Genomic DNA, 20,425 nt, shown 5'->3' on the forward strand with positions numbered 1-20,425 from the left:
TAGGGATGTTCTACCAGTCTTCTACTTAGTCCTCTGCTTGTGGTCCTACTACTGCATGGGGACCCTGTGCCCAGTACTTGCATACTTGAAGTCCCTGCTCAGCTACCATGTAAGTTCTTCTTAGGTCCTTTGAGTATTTTTCTGTGTCATTTTGTATGGCTGCTTCTCTGTCCTGATGGCAAAAAAAGTATGGGTATGTTGTGTATGTTTTGTTGTAAGTCTTGCTGAAAATTTTGGACTATTTGTTTCTTAAGTCAGAAGTGTGGGCACAAGGGAATTGAGACCTATTCAGTATTGCTGACTTCTGCTGAAGGTGCTTGCTCAGTTTTTCCCCTTGTGAACTAGTGACCTGAAGTCAATCACTCTAGGGGAGTGAAGGCAGCAGGTTGATTAGCATTGATAATATGCAGCTGTGGCCTTGCCACGAAGGCAGTGGGTGGATTGACATGGATGATGTGCAGCTGTAGCTCGTTTCTGTTAAGTGGTTAAATAGCCCTGAGGATGGTGGGAGAGGTGGCTGGATGGAGGAGGAGCAGTGTGGTCTGGCCTGGCATCTGGAGGGAGGAGAAACGGCATGGTGAGTAGACTCTGACTGATGGTAAAGCCTTGGTGCAGCGTGATAGCTTGCTTGTGCTGCAACAACTGGTGCCTTGTGTGAGGGTGACTGACTTGGACTCCAACTCCAACAACTGGTGCCCAATGTAGTGGAGACAAGTGGGAGACCCTGCGACCCATAACAGACACAGTGAGAGGTAAGCTGTTGACAACTAATCAATATGGGTGTATTGCAACATTTGTTGTCTCTCTTAACTCACGTTGCAACTAATCAATTTTCCTTTCTGCTTTGCCCACTACAGTCTCAGTATGAGAAATGTGATAAAGCCAGGATGGAAGTTGCTTTATGGTATAGAACATAGCTGGGGCTACTTCATGTAATTTTTTTATTGCTAAGGAAAACAACCAGGAAAAGAAACCTTGTCTTGCTTTTCCTAAGCATAAATTTTATATCTATCTAGCTCTTTTTTTCCACTGGCCTAAAAATCAGGTGACTTTCCCCTGTGTTGGTATTCTTGCCTTTTCACATACACCAGTAGTAAGCTCTTACATGAAGCAGTGAAAATGGGGTGCTACACGTTTCCTCACAGCTCCCCTGGAAGGCACACAGCATTCCAGGTTTTTTTTGGCCAGCATCCAGGGTCTGCTCCTTACTGGAAGCCAGCTATAGATCATTTTTTTTCTGTGCTTTGTTCTCCATGCTCCTTCCAGGCTGTTCTCTCACTTTTTGAGGACCACACAGTAGTCAGCCTAGGTTGCTAAACAAGGACGGACCTTGGAGCCAATGGGTCTGCACAGGACGGCTGCTCCACTCCAGGCAGTGCCCATAAGGGATGCCGGACCTGCTGAAAACTCATGATTAAGACACATCAGATTCTGACATCTAATTGCTTTGTGTGGGAGTTCTCAGTGAAACATCCTGAGAGTGTAATAACTTCTGCAATTGATAGCACTTCTTAGAGCCCTTGTTATTTAATTGATTCTAGGCTGGTGCTTACTAAGAAAAATGGCGTTTGTGGGTGCTTGAGCTGTTTAGTATCCATTAATAACCACGTGGGTGGACAGCTGTATTGTGCTGATCAATTCACAGAACTGCGCTCCTGAAACAGAAGGGTGCAGGGAACTTGGCACCCAGGCTGTGCAGCGAGAGCAGGGTTCCCTTTTTGTCTTACAAGGGTCTTTCTTGCCCTTGTTCAGCTGGCTTAAACCCTCACAGGGGTCCATCACTCCCAGGTGTTTGGAGAGGCATGTTTGCACAGGCTGTGTGTTGGTGCTCAGCCACCTCCTCCCAGCTGAGGAACAGGATACAAATGGGACAGCAAGCATCCATGCTCTAGACTGGGGAAAACTACTGCTTCTCAGTTTTCCTTTCAGTTTCCTGAGGTTTAGAATAGTAGGGGTTTTTTTGTCTGTTCAAAACCTATTCACTGCACAGTTATGCTGAATACAAATTTTAATATAAATCTTGAAATAAATGTATGTACTAAGGAAATGGAAGTTATTTATATTTGAGCTTCTGCACCTGCTGTTGTATAATGTCTAGCATTTCTTCCTGGTCTTCAGTTTTTCAATGAGACTGAAAAATATTTTCAGTTGTACATATGCATATACACAGACATATGAAGAAGACATGCAAATATTGCAGGCATTGAACTATAGCTTTTGACTCATGGAAAACTAGGAATTTTTGTTTGTTGTGCTTAGGCTTGGAAAAAACCCCTTGTTCCTACAACTTCCTATGAAATGAGAAATCCTGAAAAAAATCTGTTTTCAAAATGTTATATGCTGCATGACTTCCACTGATTTGTCATAACACCATATAGAACTATATACAAAAAGTAATGAATAATGATGGAATTATGTTAAATTTTCATTTTTACTGATATTTTAAATTTATGCTTTAGCATTGCTTTTCTGATGTTTATATCACTATGGGTATGATACTGAAAAAAACACAGTTTCAACCTAATAGAATTTCCTGAAAAATACATGTCTAAGATGTGTTCACAAATTGTTACTGGGCTCATATTTTCTCCGAGTTGAAGGTTAGTTTTGAATTTGTCTCAATGAACTGCTGACCTGATGAAGGCCAGCAGAAACCAAAGATAAAAATCATAGCCCACCCTAAGTTATAAATCTTCATCCAGGTTCTTCCTGTAAGTGCTTTGCTTTGGGGAAGCAGTAGCTGCCACCATTAACATATTTTGTCATCACAGATTGTGATCACTCTTAGCCACTGAGGACCTAGATATGATTTCAAACCAGTGACCTAGAGATGAGAGGTACTTTATCTCATTAGAAGATAATCAGCACTATCTGGGCCCCTGAAGAATTACTGTTTCATGATTAGGCTCATAACCTAATGGAAAATAAGCCCCTTGGAGGAGGTAACTTTGAACAGTAGACGAAAGGTAATAAAAAAAAGTAGTAGATAGGCTGTGCAACTGAAGCTACTTTAAACCAGAGTCTCAGGGCTTCTCCTGGCAAATGAACAACCAAGGGTGAATGTTTTTTGTTTCCAGTATATTTATTGCTTATCCATCACAGACACAACCTAAGTGTCCAGCTTAACAGGCAGAGCAGTGGCTTGCATCAAATTGAATCCAAATCTGTTATTTTTTTGTCCTTTTGCACAAAATGTGAAGTAGGAGAGGGAGGGGGAGGATGGAAATGGAAAAAGTGCATGGAAACTACTGTCTGTCTCTTCCTTCCCCTTTGGGGCTTTGTCACATTAGGCCTTTGCAATCATATTAGCAGTTTCCTTTGTAAATCTCCTCTCCTTCCAGGTTAGTATTCATATGTGGCAATGTTATTGCAAAGTGACTTTCCTCGCACCTTCAGTAAGATGCATGCTAACAGGGGGTGATGGAGAGGAGCTATGATGATGGGGATGTCAGACAGCATTAGCAGAGCAGTGCTGCTCTGCCTCTTTCCAGCCTGTGCTGCACCAGAGCCAGAGTTCTCTGCCATATTTCTTTCTTCAGTTCACATGAAGAGACTTTGTGGGGGATGAGAATGGCAGCTCCATGTCAGCTGTGACCACTGCAGCCAGAGCAGGAAAATGACTGTTCTATGCTCTTGGGAAACTTATCTGAAAGGTGACTCTGCTGCATCTAAGGACATGCAAAACTGGACATCACAGAATCAGCAATAGCTGTTACAAGAGCCAAATGTTCTCCCGGAGGGATGCAGGCTAAAGACACTCCTGGATGCAGAGCAAAGGCATAAGAACCAATTAATTTTGTTTTCTTCTACCATGCAGTTTGCAACTTTGCATAATGTCTTTCTGTCTTTTCCTCCCATCTCTACTTTTCGTCTCATCCCTTGCACAATGCATATGATTCTGACTGTGAGCACCAGCAACTAATTAATCATTAAGCAGTATTTTTTTTTTCCCCAGCATAATACCAGTTACTATAATTATTGTTACAGCTGCATCTATAAAATCTAACAGACTGAAACCCTGGGGCTGTGCACACCTGGGCTGGGAAGAATCTCATTTAACTGGAGCTGTTCAAAAGGTCTTCTAAACTAGTCCCCCTAGCTCTCCCTATCATCGGTACAGGCAGAAACAACTGTATCCAAAGAGGCCTCCAACCCATTTAAACAAGGAAGCTGTTCTAGGGAAAAGTGTCTTTCTAATTGCCCCTAGGAGGGTGTCCTACTTCTGACAGATGAAGTGTGGCATGCCTTGTCTTCGTTTCTTCCTGTTTTACAGTTCTTTGCAAACACCATTGACTTCCAGTTTTCAGCCCTTTTCACTCTGAACTGGGTCTGTCCAGGTATTAACATATATTTTAGTATTGATCTTTTAATACATATATTCCTCTTTTATAGATCCCATTTGCAGGGTCCAAAGTATTAGAGTAGCACATTTATAAATGTTCCTAAAAACATAATCACGCTGATTGTCTGCTTTAGAGTATGACAGAAGCATGCCCAGGACAAAAAACATGGTAATTTGTTCCCTGTGAAGCGCTACGGAAATCTGCTTATGCTTGTTTCAGTACGGTGCATCTCTTTGATGTCCTTTGCTCAAGGCTGTGCATAAGTCATACAGCTTCTCCCTGCCTTGTGCAAATTTACAATGAGGTGTTTGAGTAGCAGCACTCAGCTGGCTTTGTCACCAAAATCTATTCATAGCATTGTTATATGTGTTTTCTCCAGGGGTTGCCTAAGTAGGACTGATTTTGGCGCACTGCCCTGGTGTGTAGCCCTGCCTGACACCCTGCACCTAGCCACCAAAAACATCCTCTCCAACAAGGTAGTAACATGGGAAAACAAGGTTTGGAGAGGACTTTAGATCAATGTGGAGACAGATCTGTTGCAAGCACATGCCTGAGAGGTATTTTTACTAGTAAATATCTCCCAGACTGCTTGTACAGGCACCGTTGCATGTCTGCTGATGGCAGATCCCAGCCCTTGTGTCCACTGCACAAGTGAAACTGGTAAAAGCCAATTGAATGACAGAAATTTTCCTGTTCCCCTCCAAAATCTTGGCAGATAGTCAATCTCTGAAGAGTTTTATGCCTTCTTTCCTTCTGCCCAGGTAAGAATGGATAAACCAGTATACAGTTTTTAAAAAGCTGTTTCATGTTGATTTTTTTGGTACTTAAGCTTTCAGAATGAAAGCTTATTTAAACCAAAAAATGAACTCTTTAAAGTGTCACAATAGTTTCTTAAGAGAAGTTTGATTTTTTCCTAGAATATTTCAAAACCCAGTAATCCATTGAAATCGATCCCTTCTCTTACTACCCCTCAAAAAAAAAAAAATAACAAATCAGCATTTTATAGTGGAAAAAATTTTCACTGAGCAGTTCCCAGCCAACTCCATTATTTTTAGTTGTCTAGCTCAGCATGATGTGAAAGCCACGAAACAGAAGACATTACCCCTCCCTTGTATAAAATTAAGGGGCTTTTCCCATACATTTGATGGAAAATATGCTTGTTAAAACCACTTGAAACTTTTGGTTTCTTTATTTTAGCAAGACAGCATCACAAAGTCTGGGGTTTGATGTCCATGTTTGAAAAGTCTCGCTTCTATTTTTTTATGGAACATCCACTATTCTAATACCTAAGCCTGTATACACTGAATTTTACTGTCATCCTTATCTGTTGGCTACTGGCAGAAAAGTTGAAGCCTAACCCTCCTGCTGTAACACATGCAATCATTGGCACTAGCTTAGCCCTTGTTACCCAAAGTGAGTGTGGCCAGGTGACCCAGGAGTATCTTAATTTGTGCCAAAGAATGTGACTTTTAGAGAGGGAAGTACTTGCTACTGGCACTTACTCTTCCATCGGTAAGGGGAGCTGAGCTGTATCTTCTGTGCTGGAGGGATTTAACTGCTTTGGCCTAGCTCCCTATTCTTTTCTAGGCTGGAGTTTTAGCAGGAAGAATTTTACAGTGCCACAGATCCATTGTGCCCATACTCCCAGAAAATGATTTGGTGCAGCTGCCACCAGTAATTCTTCCATTTGGGAATATTTCTCCTGTGCCATATGGATCCAATCACCTCTGCTCAGCCCTGCTCCTGAGCGTTTTTCAACTCCAGGTAAAGTCATGGTAGCGATTATGGTGGGAGTTAAGGAAAGCCTTTGGTCTCTAAACCTGAATTAACTCAAGAGGTTTTTGAGGCATTCCTTCTTGCCGCCTTCCCTCATACACTGCTTCACAGTTTTCAGCCAAAGGCTTTGCTTTTAGTGATTTATTTAGCACTTTTAGCAAGCTGTTAATGAGAGAGTGAAACCTGGAGAGGCTTGCCAGGACACTTCAGGGACAGGGGGAGGGAGGAAGGAGCAAGGGAGAGAGGGATGAAGACAGAGCAATGATTGAGGGAAGAAGGAAAGGGGTGGTTTTGTCTCTCCATTTCTTTGGTATTGTTCTTGCCAATTTTATTATTCTCCCTGGTTCTGTGTGTCGGTACAAATGAAGTTGGCAAGCTCCATTGAGAAGAAGGTGGCAAAGTCAATTTCCTAGTCCTGCCAAGTAGGTTCCCATGTCTAGACGGTGCATACAATGGTTGGCAAAAGGCCAGAAACAGAGTTAATGGATTTTTACAAAATAGCAGCATTTCTCTATTGATTTTTTTCAGGGTATTTCCAGAACTCTGGGAAAAGTAGGTAGCTACACTTTACAATTTTTTCTGCTAATAAAAGTCCTCAGAGGGAGGTTCTTAATAAAGACCCTTCTGGTCTGGGGGACATTCTCTAAAGACATCTCTTTAGAGGGGAGAGGATGAATATTATTAGATGTTACATTAGCTGTAAGTATCACTGTATGTGGAAATTGAGGTGGCAATTTTTATTGCCCTCGAGTGTGGTTTTTACTCCTTTAAACAAAAAGGTATCCTTGTTCACAGCCCAGTGGTGAAACTGAGTCTGAGCAAATGGCTTAAGCAGGGAGATGAGTAGTTTGGCACAATTTGCATCCCTTTTCCCCTGTTTATGATCAACTCCGGCAACAAAGTTTTCAAAAAATGTGTGTAGTCAGTGAAATGTGCCTAAACCTCCTCTGGGAAGACAAAAAATGTTTAGTGTCAGTGCTCTGAATTTACAGGTACCCTTAGTTGTAGGCTTTCTGTAATGTTAAGTGACCTTAAATACACATACAAATAAAGTGCATGCTGGAAAAATGGATTTTTTTGGACTCTGCTTTCCAAAATATATTGACCAGGGGTTAAGTTTTGGCCTGCCGTGCTGTGTTTCAAATGGGATTGGCAACTCCACCCATTTGGAAGTTAATCATGGTATTTGCAGAAACCTTTTCTGTCTGTTAAAACTCTCACCATCGGCATCTCAAGGCCCCCCTGAAGCCATATGTTGGCCATTATAGGATGGTGTAGTGTGTGAGAGAAAGAATTACTTGGACTGTAGCAGTATACTGGCAATTTGAGTTCCATCTATGGTCTGTGATGTGATGGTTAGCATAGTGGGGTCTGAAAGTGGTAATCTGTTCTTTGAAGGGAAGAGATAAATCAGAAATAAGTAAACTGTGGCTGGGGAAAACAGAGTTCAGGTACCTATTCATGTCTCTATTGTGATCTTGACAAGTGTCTTGACAATCAGGATCTACCTGAAAAAGAGATGTAATAGCATTTTCCCACCTTGCAGTCTATCAGTAGAGCATATGCTCTGCAGAGTGCAAGGGACTTAAATACAAGGCGAGCAAGGGGACATATTACAGCACATTTATCTGACTGTTTTGAGAAAGTCAGATTAAACCCTGACTTTTCTGACTTTCATTGTGGAAGGATTATGGACAAGGAAGGGGATGAGATGGCTGAAGATGAGCTTGATCTGAAGCAAATGTCAATAGTGGGAAGCCCTAAACAGGGAGGGTAAGGACAGGTGTAAAGTCCTGAAAAGGTGGAAACACTGAAAAGCCTCAGATATTATGAAAGGAAAAATTTAGAAGAAGTTAGTATAGACCATCTTATTAAAATTACTTCTTTCCATTCTGGGGTGGCTGGGATGAAGTATCCTGATCCTGACAGAGCTGATGCACCCGCTATATGGAGAGACCCACTTGTCGAATTGCTAGACTGGCTGTGCACTGAATGCCCAGTTTACCTGGGCAGGAATGGTTCCCCAGTCACTGCTACTTGCTTCCTCTGCTGCATCTGAGCCCTGTCTACTCCTGAAGTGGGGGTGAGACAGTATCCTGAGACCATGAGGTGTTGAAGGTATGCAACCTCTGTTCTTTATTCCTACTCCCAAATGCTTTCTAGGTAGCTCAAAATACACTTGATTGTTAGTGGTGTCATCTCCCCTGATAATTAACTAAAAATGCATTTTGCTTTGATAAAACAGCATGGCTACAAGAGTCTTACCTATTCCCATTTAACACTTGGATGACAGAAATATGTGGAGGAATGTCTTATTGGAAGGCCCTTATCAGATTGCTGAAGGGACCTTGCAGCTAAAGGTGAAATCTTCTAAAGGAAGCAGAGTCACTGGAAGAGGTGAAGTGAGGAAGGGAGACGTGGACAAGACAAAGATGAGTAAAGTGGTACTCCAGATCTCTCTTGAACTTCACACTTGCCAAGAAAGCCAGGAAAGAGAAAGATTTCTTCTCTGGAGTACTACAGTCAGTCTCACAGCCCTGTCGCTACTGCAGGGAAACTATTTTTCTCCACTTATTAACCCAGTTTTACATTTCACACGGTAGCTCATTCAGTAAAAAGAAAAAAATGAACAGATACCACATACAAAAACATTTTTATTATAATTTGCTGTTTAATGCAATGCTTTAACTAGGAATACAACTCAGCAGAAGTACATACACATATATTGCATGTAATTTTAATTGTCTTCTGGATATTTCAAACCCTCATTGCCTCAGTCCTTCATGAGTTGTTTTGGTGAAACACCTTCCTTCATCCTGCATAATATATTTGAATGTTGCTGAATAACACAGATGTTTTTCTTCCAAATGGAGCACAACACTACATCCAAATTCCCAGTTAATATGACTTTGTCAGACCTTGCTTTCACTGTATGAATGTTGTGTATAATGTGTATACATCGATACAGCATATATAAATATATATCTATAATGTATATAATCAAGTGGGTCAGCTTTACTCAGCTAACCATAAACTTGTGCTTATCTTATTTATATGAGATCAAATGTACGGCATCAAGAATTTGACCAGTCCCCGACTTGTAAGATCCTCAGTTCCCACTTTTACCATATGAATTTGGATATCACATACATATAATGCATTCCCTTCTCTCTTGCAGAGTATTTTCTTTTGAAGAAAAGAATGCAGTTGGTTTATTTATACAAATGAGTAACAGGTTTTCCATACCCTTAAGTTAAAAAAAAAGTCTCAAGAAGACATGAGGTTTTTCCTCATACATAGAGCTTGAAGAGTAATTGGACATTCATTGTAGCTATATTTACATTATAACCTTATCTGGATATTATTACACACAATGTATTTTTTACACAGTCAAGATATGGTGTTGGTCATGTTAAAACACACTATCTAAAGGTATTTACAAACTGCTACTCTCTAACTTGCCAACCACCTCTGCAAAGTGGCACCAGAATTAAGGGATAAGATATAAGGTGTGTTTACTGGCAACCATGGCACTCTCACTAGTGTTTTTATTATTATTATTACTATCACTACTACCATGATGTGCTTCAGAGAAGGTCTGTCTTTGGGGTACAGGTGCAGAGACAGAGCTGCTGGAGGGGGCAGAAAACTTCCCTCCCTTCTCCCAGCCTACAGGAGCTGGGGGGAACAGAAAAGCAATCCAGCCGTGACCCATCTGTCCCCTTGCAAGCTGGGGCACACCAAGCTTGTGCTGTGCTTTCTTCAGTGCTGTCAGGTGAGTCAGTCCAAATGTTAAATACCCAGCAAAATCCTTCCTTCCAAAGGCCGCTGTAACACAGACTGTGATCATGCTGCCTCCCATACCACCCACAGCTGCTTCTCCCAGAGACTCAGAGCACTTTGGGGCATCTCAAAGAAAACAGTTTCTGTGTGCTTCTTGGCAAGAATAATAAAAAAAAGTCACTATAAAAAATGAAAAAGAGTAGTTACCTAATGGCACTTTTCAGGTTATGCAGAGCTTTGGAAGGCAAAAAGACACCAGAATTTGTTTCCCTTTATTTGGTTAATACCAGAATGAATCATGTACAACAAGTCTACCCAGTATCCTAAAATAGGAGGCCTGGAAGGACTGATATGCTCGTGTAACCCACAAGTTCCATAATGTAGCAAAACAGGCCATAGAAAAAGGCGTGAAGTAAAAATACTGGAGAAATAATTGCACTGGTTGTGGTAAATGATTCATGTCCAACTCAGCCTTGCTATAATTACATTCTTAAGCTTGGTTTCTCAGTGAACGCTCTGCTAGTAAGCACAGGAATGGAAGGGTATACAGGGGAAGGGAGGGCTGCTTTACTGTTGCACAGGGCATGAAATTAATCTGTGCAGGTTGCTGCATGATATTCCAGTACAAGAACATTCACTCTTTGCTGCTATCCACTGTTCTTTCTAATATGGAGGTGACAAAACTGGGGAAGAAGAGAATTGACTTGTCTGTTTCACACAAGGGCTGGTGGGTTTCTTACTTCCAATTTAAAACCCATGCAGAAAGGATTTATGGAACTTCTCACTCCATACAGTAGTGCGGGCTTCAGTGGAGGGGGATCCGCGTGCTAGAGAAGGCAATATTTTGGTGGGGTTTAGGAATCTGAATGCCAGCATTCAGTGCCTGAAAGGCAAGAGAAATTGCACACCTGTAGCTGAAATGCAGGCAACATACTTGTTAAAGTGAGGGAGGAGGAAAGCTTTTTGTCAAGACTATGACAAAAGAGGAAAGACAGGCAAAGAAATGAAAAAAGGAGCCACAGCAAATTAAGGACCATCTCTCAGCTTCCCTCAGAGAAAGATTTTCTATAAATTTAAAAAAAAAAAATCTTTAAAGTCTAGAGCTTTTCATGATATACAAGAGAAATAAAAGCAATACTGTATCGAAATTGCACCCTAGCAAATGTCTCTGGACATGTTATATAAAACATCTGTAGAGCCAGGGATGTAAAACACCTACTTTTTGCTTCTCAACTTTTACCACTTGCACTGCTGTCAGTTGAGAGCACAGAGCCATCTAGGAAGTGATCTTTAAAAAATATCAAAAGCATTAGAGTCCAAACCCACTACCTGTCAGCAAACACTCCCCACACAGAGAAAGAAAGTTTGTTTTCTTGCTGTTTCTTTCCTAAGACTTTAGCTTCTCACAAGAAGCATCCTGATTTGTCAAAAAAAATAAAGATTTTTAGGAATTATTGTAAGGGGAGGAAGGGAAAACAAAAATCAGCAGCACTCTTCCTGCCTGCCCCAGCTGCATCACATCAGCTTTGCAGCATGACGGCTGTGAGGATGCTTTACCCATTTATACTGCAAGGCCAGGACCATTTTTTGGCAACAGAAGTGGCAAGGGGAAGTGGTGTCAGTGGAAGTGAAAAATTCAAAGTGTGCCACCTCAGCACCACAGGCGAAACCAGGACCTGTATCCCCAGGCAGCACTGGGGCAGCTGTTGCATCCATAGGAATGAAGAACTGGGATCAAAATCAGTCAAAACTGGAGAAGGGGGCAGTGAGTTTACTAGGAAGGCCCACTGCAAAGCAGACACATGGACACATTCAAATCCATCAGGAGATAAGAACACAAACAAAAAAAATGCCCATTCCCTTGTGCTCCTGGCCTGGCCGGGATGGCCAGGAGCAGCTGGGCCACCCTGAAGGTTTTCTCACCGATGTGTGGGCTGTTCTCACCATGGCCACGCTCACTAAAGATGCCTCCTCTGTAAATACATTTTCCTCCACCAGAAAAATATAAAACAGAGGTGTGATAGATTTAACACTTGCTTTTGCCCCCTTCGTGCTTTGTAGATGTCAAACAACTGATCCCTGGGGTCTATTTGATTACTTCTATCCCCATGAGCGTTTGTGAGGTAAGAAAGAAAGAAAAGTAATCTGACCTATATAGAAGTGTTTGTTGCCTTTGGATGATTTTTCATCAGGCAATGTTCAAACACTTTGCTATCTCTGAACAGATCCTCATGAATCCTAGTAAATCAAATGAAAATCCCAAACAGAAAGAAGTCTGACAAAAATTTTTGTTAGGTTTAGTCCTCGCTGGAAAACAGATTCCTCAACATTACTTCAGGTTTTCTCTTTCTTTCTCTTTTCCTCCCTCTCTTTTTATTTTTTAAACCACAGATGCCTTTCAGGCTCAGAAAAGGTGCCAGCTGGATGGACTTATCTTCAGGCTGTTGTTCTCTCCCTGGAGAGTGAAGGTAGGACCAGCCCGTGACAGTACCAGTCACTCCCCATGAGCTGCCGACATGACAGATCCTGCTGCAGCAGGGTTGCTGCCAAAGATTGGGTGGGCCTTTTCCGTTTTAGCTTGTTTCTGGAAATAATTAAGAGGAAGAAAAGGAAAGGGCAAGAAGTGCTAGCTGTAGTTTTTTGTCATTGTTTTCTGTTATTTTTCTCATGCATCACCTGCACAGTTTGCTCAATTTCTGTGTGAAACAAAAGTGGCCAGCACAGCACATGGTGTGGACATGCCGCTGGGATCCTCCGGCCAAGCCCAAGGTGAAGATGTGGCAGCACCAGCAGCACCTGGGGCCTTGTGGGCGACGGGGCGCAGGTGACAGCTGGGGAAGCTGGAGGAGGTACCCAGGGAGCGCTGCTCTTCAAGACCGACATCTAGATCTTGCAGAACTATCACTCAGAAGGGAAGTGAAACCTGGTGAACGTGGTTTGGGACACAAAGGAAAGACATGAAAGCTCAAAAGATGTTCAAAAGAACAAACTATTTTGCATCTTGGAAAGATTATCCCCCCCCCTTTTTTTTTTTTTTTTAATAAGCCACAATCAGCTGAAGACCCACGAGGTTCCCAGTATCTCAGGGCAGGCTCTGCCTCCTCTCTGCCTTGTGGAAGGGGTAGACAGTGTCATGAGTAACTGTTGGCTCTGCACCTCCCACCAGTTCCCAACGAGTGCAACACAGACAAAACCCCATGCAATATCTTGAGAGTTATGTGAATATTTTCCATGTATATAAATCACTTTGGGGTGTGTGTTTGCATGCCTGTGCATACATGTGTAGGTGCATTATGTCATCTACTTTTACATTGTGTAGTTGGCTGTGAATGTGGATGTACCATGGGAATATTTTTTTATTGAACTGGTACAAGGTGGAAACTCACAATTGTGTGTCCTGCGAGCCTTTTAAATGTACTATAACACAAACCAAAGCATGCTATCCTTTAGGATCAAAAGTGGGGAATGGTGCTAGAGAAAAGTGCTTGAAAGCTTCAAACTCAAGGTTTGGGGGTTTTTTTGTTTGTTTCATAATATTGGCCCCAAATTTATTTTTTTTTTGCATGCTATTTTGAGTGTCGAAAACGTATAATTGTAATCTCTAATTTGCACTTTTTAACTTGTAGAAGTGTCCCTAGCTGTTAGAAGGTTTCATAACTTATAAACAAGTGACAGTTTCAAAGGTCAGAATAAAGGCTTTGCACACCTGTTGGAAAACTGGACCTAAAAGATTAGATAAGAATATACAAACCATTATTTCCCAATTTGAGTACCTGTACTATTGATACCCATAGCACTTGCTGAAAGAAAGAAGCAGGTGTGTTCCTTTTATGAAACTTTTCTAAAGAAAATGAAATTAACAGATGAACAGATTTCATTTTATCTTTGGTTTTTATCTGAATTTTTTAACACTGTAGAAGGATGAATGAAGTAGAAATGATCATGTAAATCTTTCCTCTGACCTGTCAAGATAAGCCTGGTGAATGTAGTTTTAAAAGACAAGCAGCACTCAATTTTGCAAGCCTTATCATTGAATTATTCTTCCTTACAAGCAGGAAGATGAAAATAGTATAGTAGATATGACTCAAGGTGAGTAAGGATTGCAAAATTAGACCCTTGGCTGTATGGAGACACTTAGATATATTAGAATGAAATCACTAGGGGTCTAAAATCAATGAATGCATATTAAGACACATTAATCCTGAGATTAATGTGGCCTTAATTTACTGCAGTTTAATCCTCCTCATTTTCACCTTCTGCTAGGAATTTGTACTTCGAAACATGAAAATTGTCATATTGCCAAAGTGCTTTGACACTGTGTTTCAATAAGCTCGTCAAATGTAAAAGTTAAGTCTGCAAGATTAATTTCCCTGTAATCTTGAAGGCTGCTATTTTGCAGTGCATTTTGGAAGACTCTAAAGTGGTAGCATGAAATAACAGAATGATTTGGTGTCCTACTTGGTAGGTGGCTTTCAATCCAGAAGACAGTCTCTTAGGACACTGTCTATGCAGCAAGCTACTTTTTTGGGTAATAAAACCTGTAGGTCTACCTTCCCTAGTGCCTGGAAGTTAGAGTTACTAAGAAGGAGGTAACTAGAATATGCATAACTCGCAGACAATTGCTATTTTCAGTCATCTGATACACTTTCTTCTGTCCGCTCAGTGCTACAGTAAATATCAAATATTGAAATAGTAAATTCGTTACCAGGCAGAGAGAATCTGAATTTGAACTGGTTGGAGTAGCAGGTAATATTTGAACTTGACCCCTGCCAGCCTCCCATCCAGACTATTTCAGTATCTGGTTTTGTGAATTCACTGTTTTCCTCTCTGCCTTTTTATTAGTGTTATCCCTTGGCTTACAGTCAAAATATTGCTCCCAGCTGGTACAAAAGGCAATATAGCCAATATCTTTTCCACAAAGTAAACATCTTGTCCAGGATACACCCAGGAAGGACACTGGTTTCACACTGAGGACTTAGGCAGAGCTTGATCCATGTGGGCATGTCAGTCCGTCTTGTTCATTTCCTCAATAAATGTGAATCATCTTTTGACTGCTCAAGAGCACGGTCATCCAATATTAACTATTCATTCTGTGGAGCCTCAGCAAACCTCTTCATTTGTACATCAGATTTTAAAAGGATTTAGCTTCCCTCCATTTTCCTAGTAATAACCTTGTTCTTATTCTTCACCTGAGGCCCTCTGTTTGGCCACTGTAGTGGCTGACTGGATGAGACCTTTCTTCGAATTTACAACTTCCTTTGATATTCAGTCTTTGTGCCCTGGACAAGAAAGCTACAAAAAGGAAGGAAAGGCTGATGGAGGTAAATGACAAATCCACAGGTAGATGTTATACAACAAACAAAGTGAACAAAATTGTCTCAAAAGCTTTGGTTTACATGAATGCTGAAATAGTCTTGGGATGTAGCAGTCTGGAAAAGACGGTCTTTTTTCACTTTTACCTTGACATGATGAAAGAATCATGGAACAAAAGCCCCTAGAAGGGGGCTAGAGGCAGACTTTGAATGATACAAGTATTAGGCAACGGTTACAAGTTGAACATAAATTTTGGAACTGATGCAGTTTTAGAAATGGTAGTGTTATAAACAACATAAAATAACTTTCACCATGATTTACCTAACATTAACATTCTTACATAACAGTGACAAAAAAGCTTTAGACAACAGAAACCTTCTACTATGATTCATTTGGATTATGTAATAAACCTCCAAACTCCTATGCCTCTTTCACACAGTCATTGTTAAAATTCCTTTTTTTTTTCCTCCTAGATGAAGACATATTAAACAGACACGGGGGGGGGGGGGGGAGCGAAAAAAAAAAACCAACCCCCCCCCCCCCCCCCCCCAAGTATTTTACACAGAATGACCAAAACTTTTTACACTCTAAAGCCTTTCTGCAGAATACTCTCAGAAAGCAAGGAACTGTGCTTCCAGTCCACATACTTGAATACTTCCTCAAGCATCCCCACATCCTCAAGATTAATTTCAATAATTAAAAAAATGTTTTTAAATGTAGTTCTCAGGGGTGGAGCTGATGCCCCACGTCAATATTTCCACTAACATCCTGGATTGCACATTCCATAGAAGAGCATAAAGTGCTATGGCATTTTTTTTTTAAATTAATTTGGAACTTCTTCACCCTTTTCATTATTATTTTTATTATTATTTTTACCTTGTAGCTCCTATATTCTTGTAATGACACATAAGAAGGTGCTTAAACGTCTTCTTGAAAGTAGCATTGCAGAGGGCATAGCAAGCAGGGTTGATGGTGCTGTTGATATAGCAAAGCCAATAACCTATGGTCCACACAGTGCCGGGGATGCAGGATGTGCAGAAGCTGTTGATGAGCACCATCACGTTGTATGGGGTCCAGGTGATGATGAAGGCCAGGAGGATAGCCAAAATAGTCCTTGTCACTTTTTTCTCTCTAGAAGGAGGTGGTTTCTTTTTGGCTGGCTGCTTTGTCATCTTGACGATTTTCCGTGCTACACTATTCTGCTTCTCCTCCCCGTTGGTGCCTACAATCTCCACGGTAGTGTTGGTGGGTGCACAGCAGTCACTCTTTTGGGACTTGGTGACTATCCTGATGCACGTCAGCTTGGAGTTCTCTGCTTTGAGATGGTCTTGGGATGCGGAAGCCTGGCTGGCATCTTTGGCAGCTTCATCCTCTTTCATGTTGGAAGCAACCACACTGACAGAGGTGGAGTCATTGGAGCTCTCCTTCTCCTCCCCTTGAACACAGTTCTCTGTCACAGTCTCTCCAGTGGTTTTTCCATTCTGAATTTTGCTGTGCTCCAACCCATCCCCACTGGTTGGGAGGTTGTTATTGTTTGGTTTCACTATTTTACCTTGGACAAGGCTGGGGGAAACTGTATCTTGGTTTTGGGCAGCTTCCTTTTTCCCTTTCTTTATCCGACTCTTACTGGCTCGAGAGATTTGCCAGTAAAGGACAGTCATGATGATAACAGGCAAATAGAAAGCTGCAATGGCAGTACCAAAAGTGACAGCAGCATTAGAAAAAAACTGGATGTAGCAATCTCCATCTGGGACAGTCCTTCCTCCCACAATGAACTGCCAGAAGAGAATTGCAGGGGCCCACAGAATGAAGGACAGCACCCATGCAGCTGCAATCATCATGCCTGCCATCTTGGTGGTCCGCTTTACAGGATATGTCAGAGGTTTGGTGACACAGAAGTATCTGTCAAAGCTGATAATGAGGAGGTTCATTACAGAGGCATTGCTGACCACATAGTCAAGAGCCAGCCAGAGGTCACACACCACAGGCCCCAAGGGCCAGTAGCCTATCACAGTGTAGAGGGTGTACAGGTTCATGGAAAAGATGCCGATGATCAAGTCAGCGCAAGCCAAGCTGAACAGGAAATAGTTGTTGACAGTCTGCAGGTGCCTGTTGACTTTGATCGACACCATGACCAGGATGTTGCCAATTATGGTGACTAGACTGAGAGACCCTGCTACCAGGACGATGAAGACCACCTCAACAGTTTTATAGGGGCTCTCCAAAGCCATCACATTTTCAGTGGAAGAGTTTATATATGTTGAGTTATTCATTTCTGCTCTGCTAACAAGATACCCAGTTATCACTTAAGCCTGCAGAGGAAAGAAACCAAAACAGGTATCACCATTAAATTAGTCACTTTGCTTTTAGGAAATGGATCCCAAAAATTCTACTTGGAAAGAGTTTAAAGGTAGAAGATGTATTCAGAAGGACCAGTCGGCTTTGGCTGATGAAAACACCTTACAACATATAATATCGCTTTAGGAGTAACATACCAGTAAGATACCTCTAAATATGTGGCAAAGACATATGAATCCACATCTAGATTTTTAAGTTCTCAGATGCATTTTTCTCTTTATCCTGTTATAAAATTAATATTGACCTTAACAACTTGGAACTGGATCTGCATTTGGATTTCTTTCCTACCAATAAAATAGTTCACTTTGCTCATTTCAAGCCCTATTCCTAAGTCTAGTCCTGAGGGTATGCCATTCTTCTAACCTGAGGTGAAGATGTGGTTTACCAGGAGCCAGATCACATGAAGGTGTCTTATGTTTCCATCTTTCCTTCATGTTCCATCTGGGTATGTTTCTATGAGGTTTAGGGAACAAGTTTGTGCCATGTGTCCCTCTGATTTTCTTACACTGCTGTTACTTTTATTGTCAACACTTGAAAAGATTTTGGCACTGCATCAAACTAAAGTTATTAGTCCGCAAATAAACAAAACAAATGTAGATCTGTTGAAGTCAATAGAGTTAGTAAACATACCTCAGTTGAGCATCTGACAATCTGGTTAGATGTGTACAATTTTTATTTATATTTTTCCATTTCAGTGTGATTTGACTATTTGTAACTGGAAAAGGGGTTGTTGTTTGTTTGGGTTTTTCAATGTTATAAAGTTATCTCTTGATGCTTGCTTGCTTGTACTTTTCTCATTTCTTTCAAATTACAATATTTTTAATCTTTATCATATAAAGCTACGAGAAAAAGTCTGAAATGGATAGCAGGGTAATGATAGAGAAAAAAACAGATAAAAATCAGTTCAGTTTATATACAGCAATTCTTTTTGTAACCCGTATAGCCTGCTGGCAGTACTCAATAAATAGTAATTAAACTACTGGCAATATGCATTTGATAGAAGACCAAGAAAAACGCACATGCTTTTGCCTTCAGGATATGTACTATCCTTTTGTGCATCCCCTGGAAGTCAATAGAATGCACTGGAATTGTACAGCCAGTCTCCAAGCGCTCATTATTTATGAGCTGTGCTCGAGTGATTATTGAGGCATGAAGGCCAGATGTAACAGAGAAGTTAGGCTCTTTATAACTGGAATACTCTCCTTTTTTCCCCACCCATAAGGCATCACTTCTTTAAGGCAGAGCTTCTAGAAGTGGTGGTGCAATCAAAGGAAGACAGAAAGTTCAGTGATGTTTGGCTCCTCTACACATCAGGGATTAAGGAATCCTCCTCTGGCCCTTGTGACTAACCTGCTGATGCACAGACATATACAGTCTGTGTCACATAAACAGAGCAATGCATTCTCACTGTCATTTCAGCACTGCATATTTTCTTTCAGATGCAAAAGGAAGAAGATGATGCAAAATGTCAGCACAACAGCAAAACTCCTTCTGACCTCTAAGAAAAGTAAGCAAGTCTGTCTCTGTGGAAAAGTCAAAATGCTATACCACTGTAAAGGTTTTTATTCTGAAGCAGTTTTGTAATCTTGTAATTTACACTTAAAGAAATACAACTGGCAGAAGGTGGGGCTCACGCATTTGCCTTTGCTTGTAAAAACAGCTGATTTGTTTATGAATTCCATGTTGAAGAGAACAGAGGAACATAAGGTTGGACAGACAGTTTTCCTACAATCTATTCACAGGTACATCCCTAAAATCCTTGTGATCAGGTTCAAGAGAACAAAACTGTGATGAGGAATGTTTTAATTAAATATATGCTTTGTACAGTAAGAATAGGCTGAGTGGAATATAACAGAATTTATACTGTGTGCAAAAAATAGCCAGGAGTATAGCCAGGAGTATATCTTTAATATATAGGACTGTCATTTCAGCAATTCACTGTGTGCTTTTCACCCACAGCCTCACAGCTGAGCAGCTGGCTGTCCAGTTAGATGTGTAAGATATCAATTTTTTGGGACAAGCTAAGAACTCCTCCCAAGCAGAGTTGTTCATGAACATTCCTAACAGAATGCATTTTTGACAAAAAGACAAAATAACTCACAGAGGTGAACTGACTTAAAAAAAAATTCAGCTGAAAATAGTTTGCGATCCAGGGCTCTGCAGCTACCTCTGGTGACAGAGTGAGAGGGGGAGCAAGAAGGGAAGAGAGTGAGAGAGGATCCGAGCTGAAAAAATTGTGCTTTATGATAAAAAACCAAGTGTTTCTCTACAATTCCATTTCAACAAAACGTTCAGGTTTTTGGTTGGTTTTCTTTTTTCATTCCACTGAAGAACTGATATTTATTTTAAAACCTTGAAACTCATTGTGAAACCAAATTGCCATCTCCCAGCTAACTTTGTTCCGAAGTCTTTTCATCTGAATTTTTACCCACTTAGAATCATAGAATGGTTTGGGTTGGTTAAGGGACCTTAAAGACTGTCTAGTTCCAACCCACCTGCAAGGGCAGGGACACATTTCCAGTTCCAGTGGAAATATTGGTAATTCTATATTAATTCCCCTGATTTTATTATCTGGGCTGCAAGAAGCTGGATGAAGGCTAAAAGGTAATTTTACTTGTTAGGAATAGGATTCCACTGTGTTCTTTTGAATAGAAGCAAAGCAGAGCAGTCCCTTTCCCAGTGATCTCTCTTTGCAAAAAACTTTCCCGCCATGAGAAGGCTGGTAGTCCTGGACTGCAAGTTACATTGACAGCTATGGCTTTCTTAAGTATGGAGAAACACACCTGTTATCACTCACTCCAGTAAAATCTTCCTTTGCTTGCATCAATATGATTGTAAAGTGAACTGTGTTT

The 20,425-nt window shown here is 41.0% G+C and overlaps 1 protein-coding gene across 9 annotated transcripts in view; it reads right to left on the reverse strand.

Annotated features, from left to right (window-relative positions):
* Positions 1-8,755: 8,755 nt before the first annotated feature.
* The window catches only part of CHRM2 (cholinergic receptor muscarinic 2), a 107,356-nt gene continuing 95,686 nt past the window's right edge, over positions 8,756-20,425 (reverse strand). For 7 of the 9 annotated variants that reach the window (XM_055807875.1, XM_027792974.2, XM_027792977.2 and 4 more), the window contains 2 exons: positions 16,092-17,527; positions 8,756-15,194 (listed from right to left, as the gene is read on the reverse strand). In XM_055807875.1, the coding sequence (XP_055663850.1) occupies positions 15,149-15,194; positions 16,092-17,488 (1,443 nt within the window). In that variant the 5' untranslated portion in view covers positions 17,489-17,527 and the 3' untranslated portion in view covers positions 8,756-15,148. Of the gene's footprint in view, positions 15,195-15,757; positions 17,528-20,425 lie in introns of those variants that run through there. The other 2 variants (XM_027792979.2, XM_027792980.2) reach the window with 2 other exon arrangements.

This window comes from Falco peregrinus, chromosome 6 (genome assembly GCF_023634155.1).
Source record: "Falco peregrinus isolate bFalPer1 chromosome 6, bFalPer1.pri, whole genome shotgun sequence".
Lineage (NCBI taxonomy): Eukaryota > Metazoa > Chordata > Aves > Falconiformes > Falconidae > Falco > Falco peregrinus.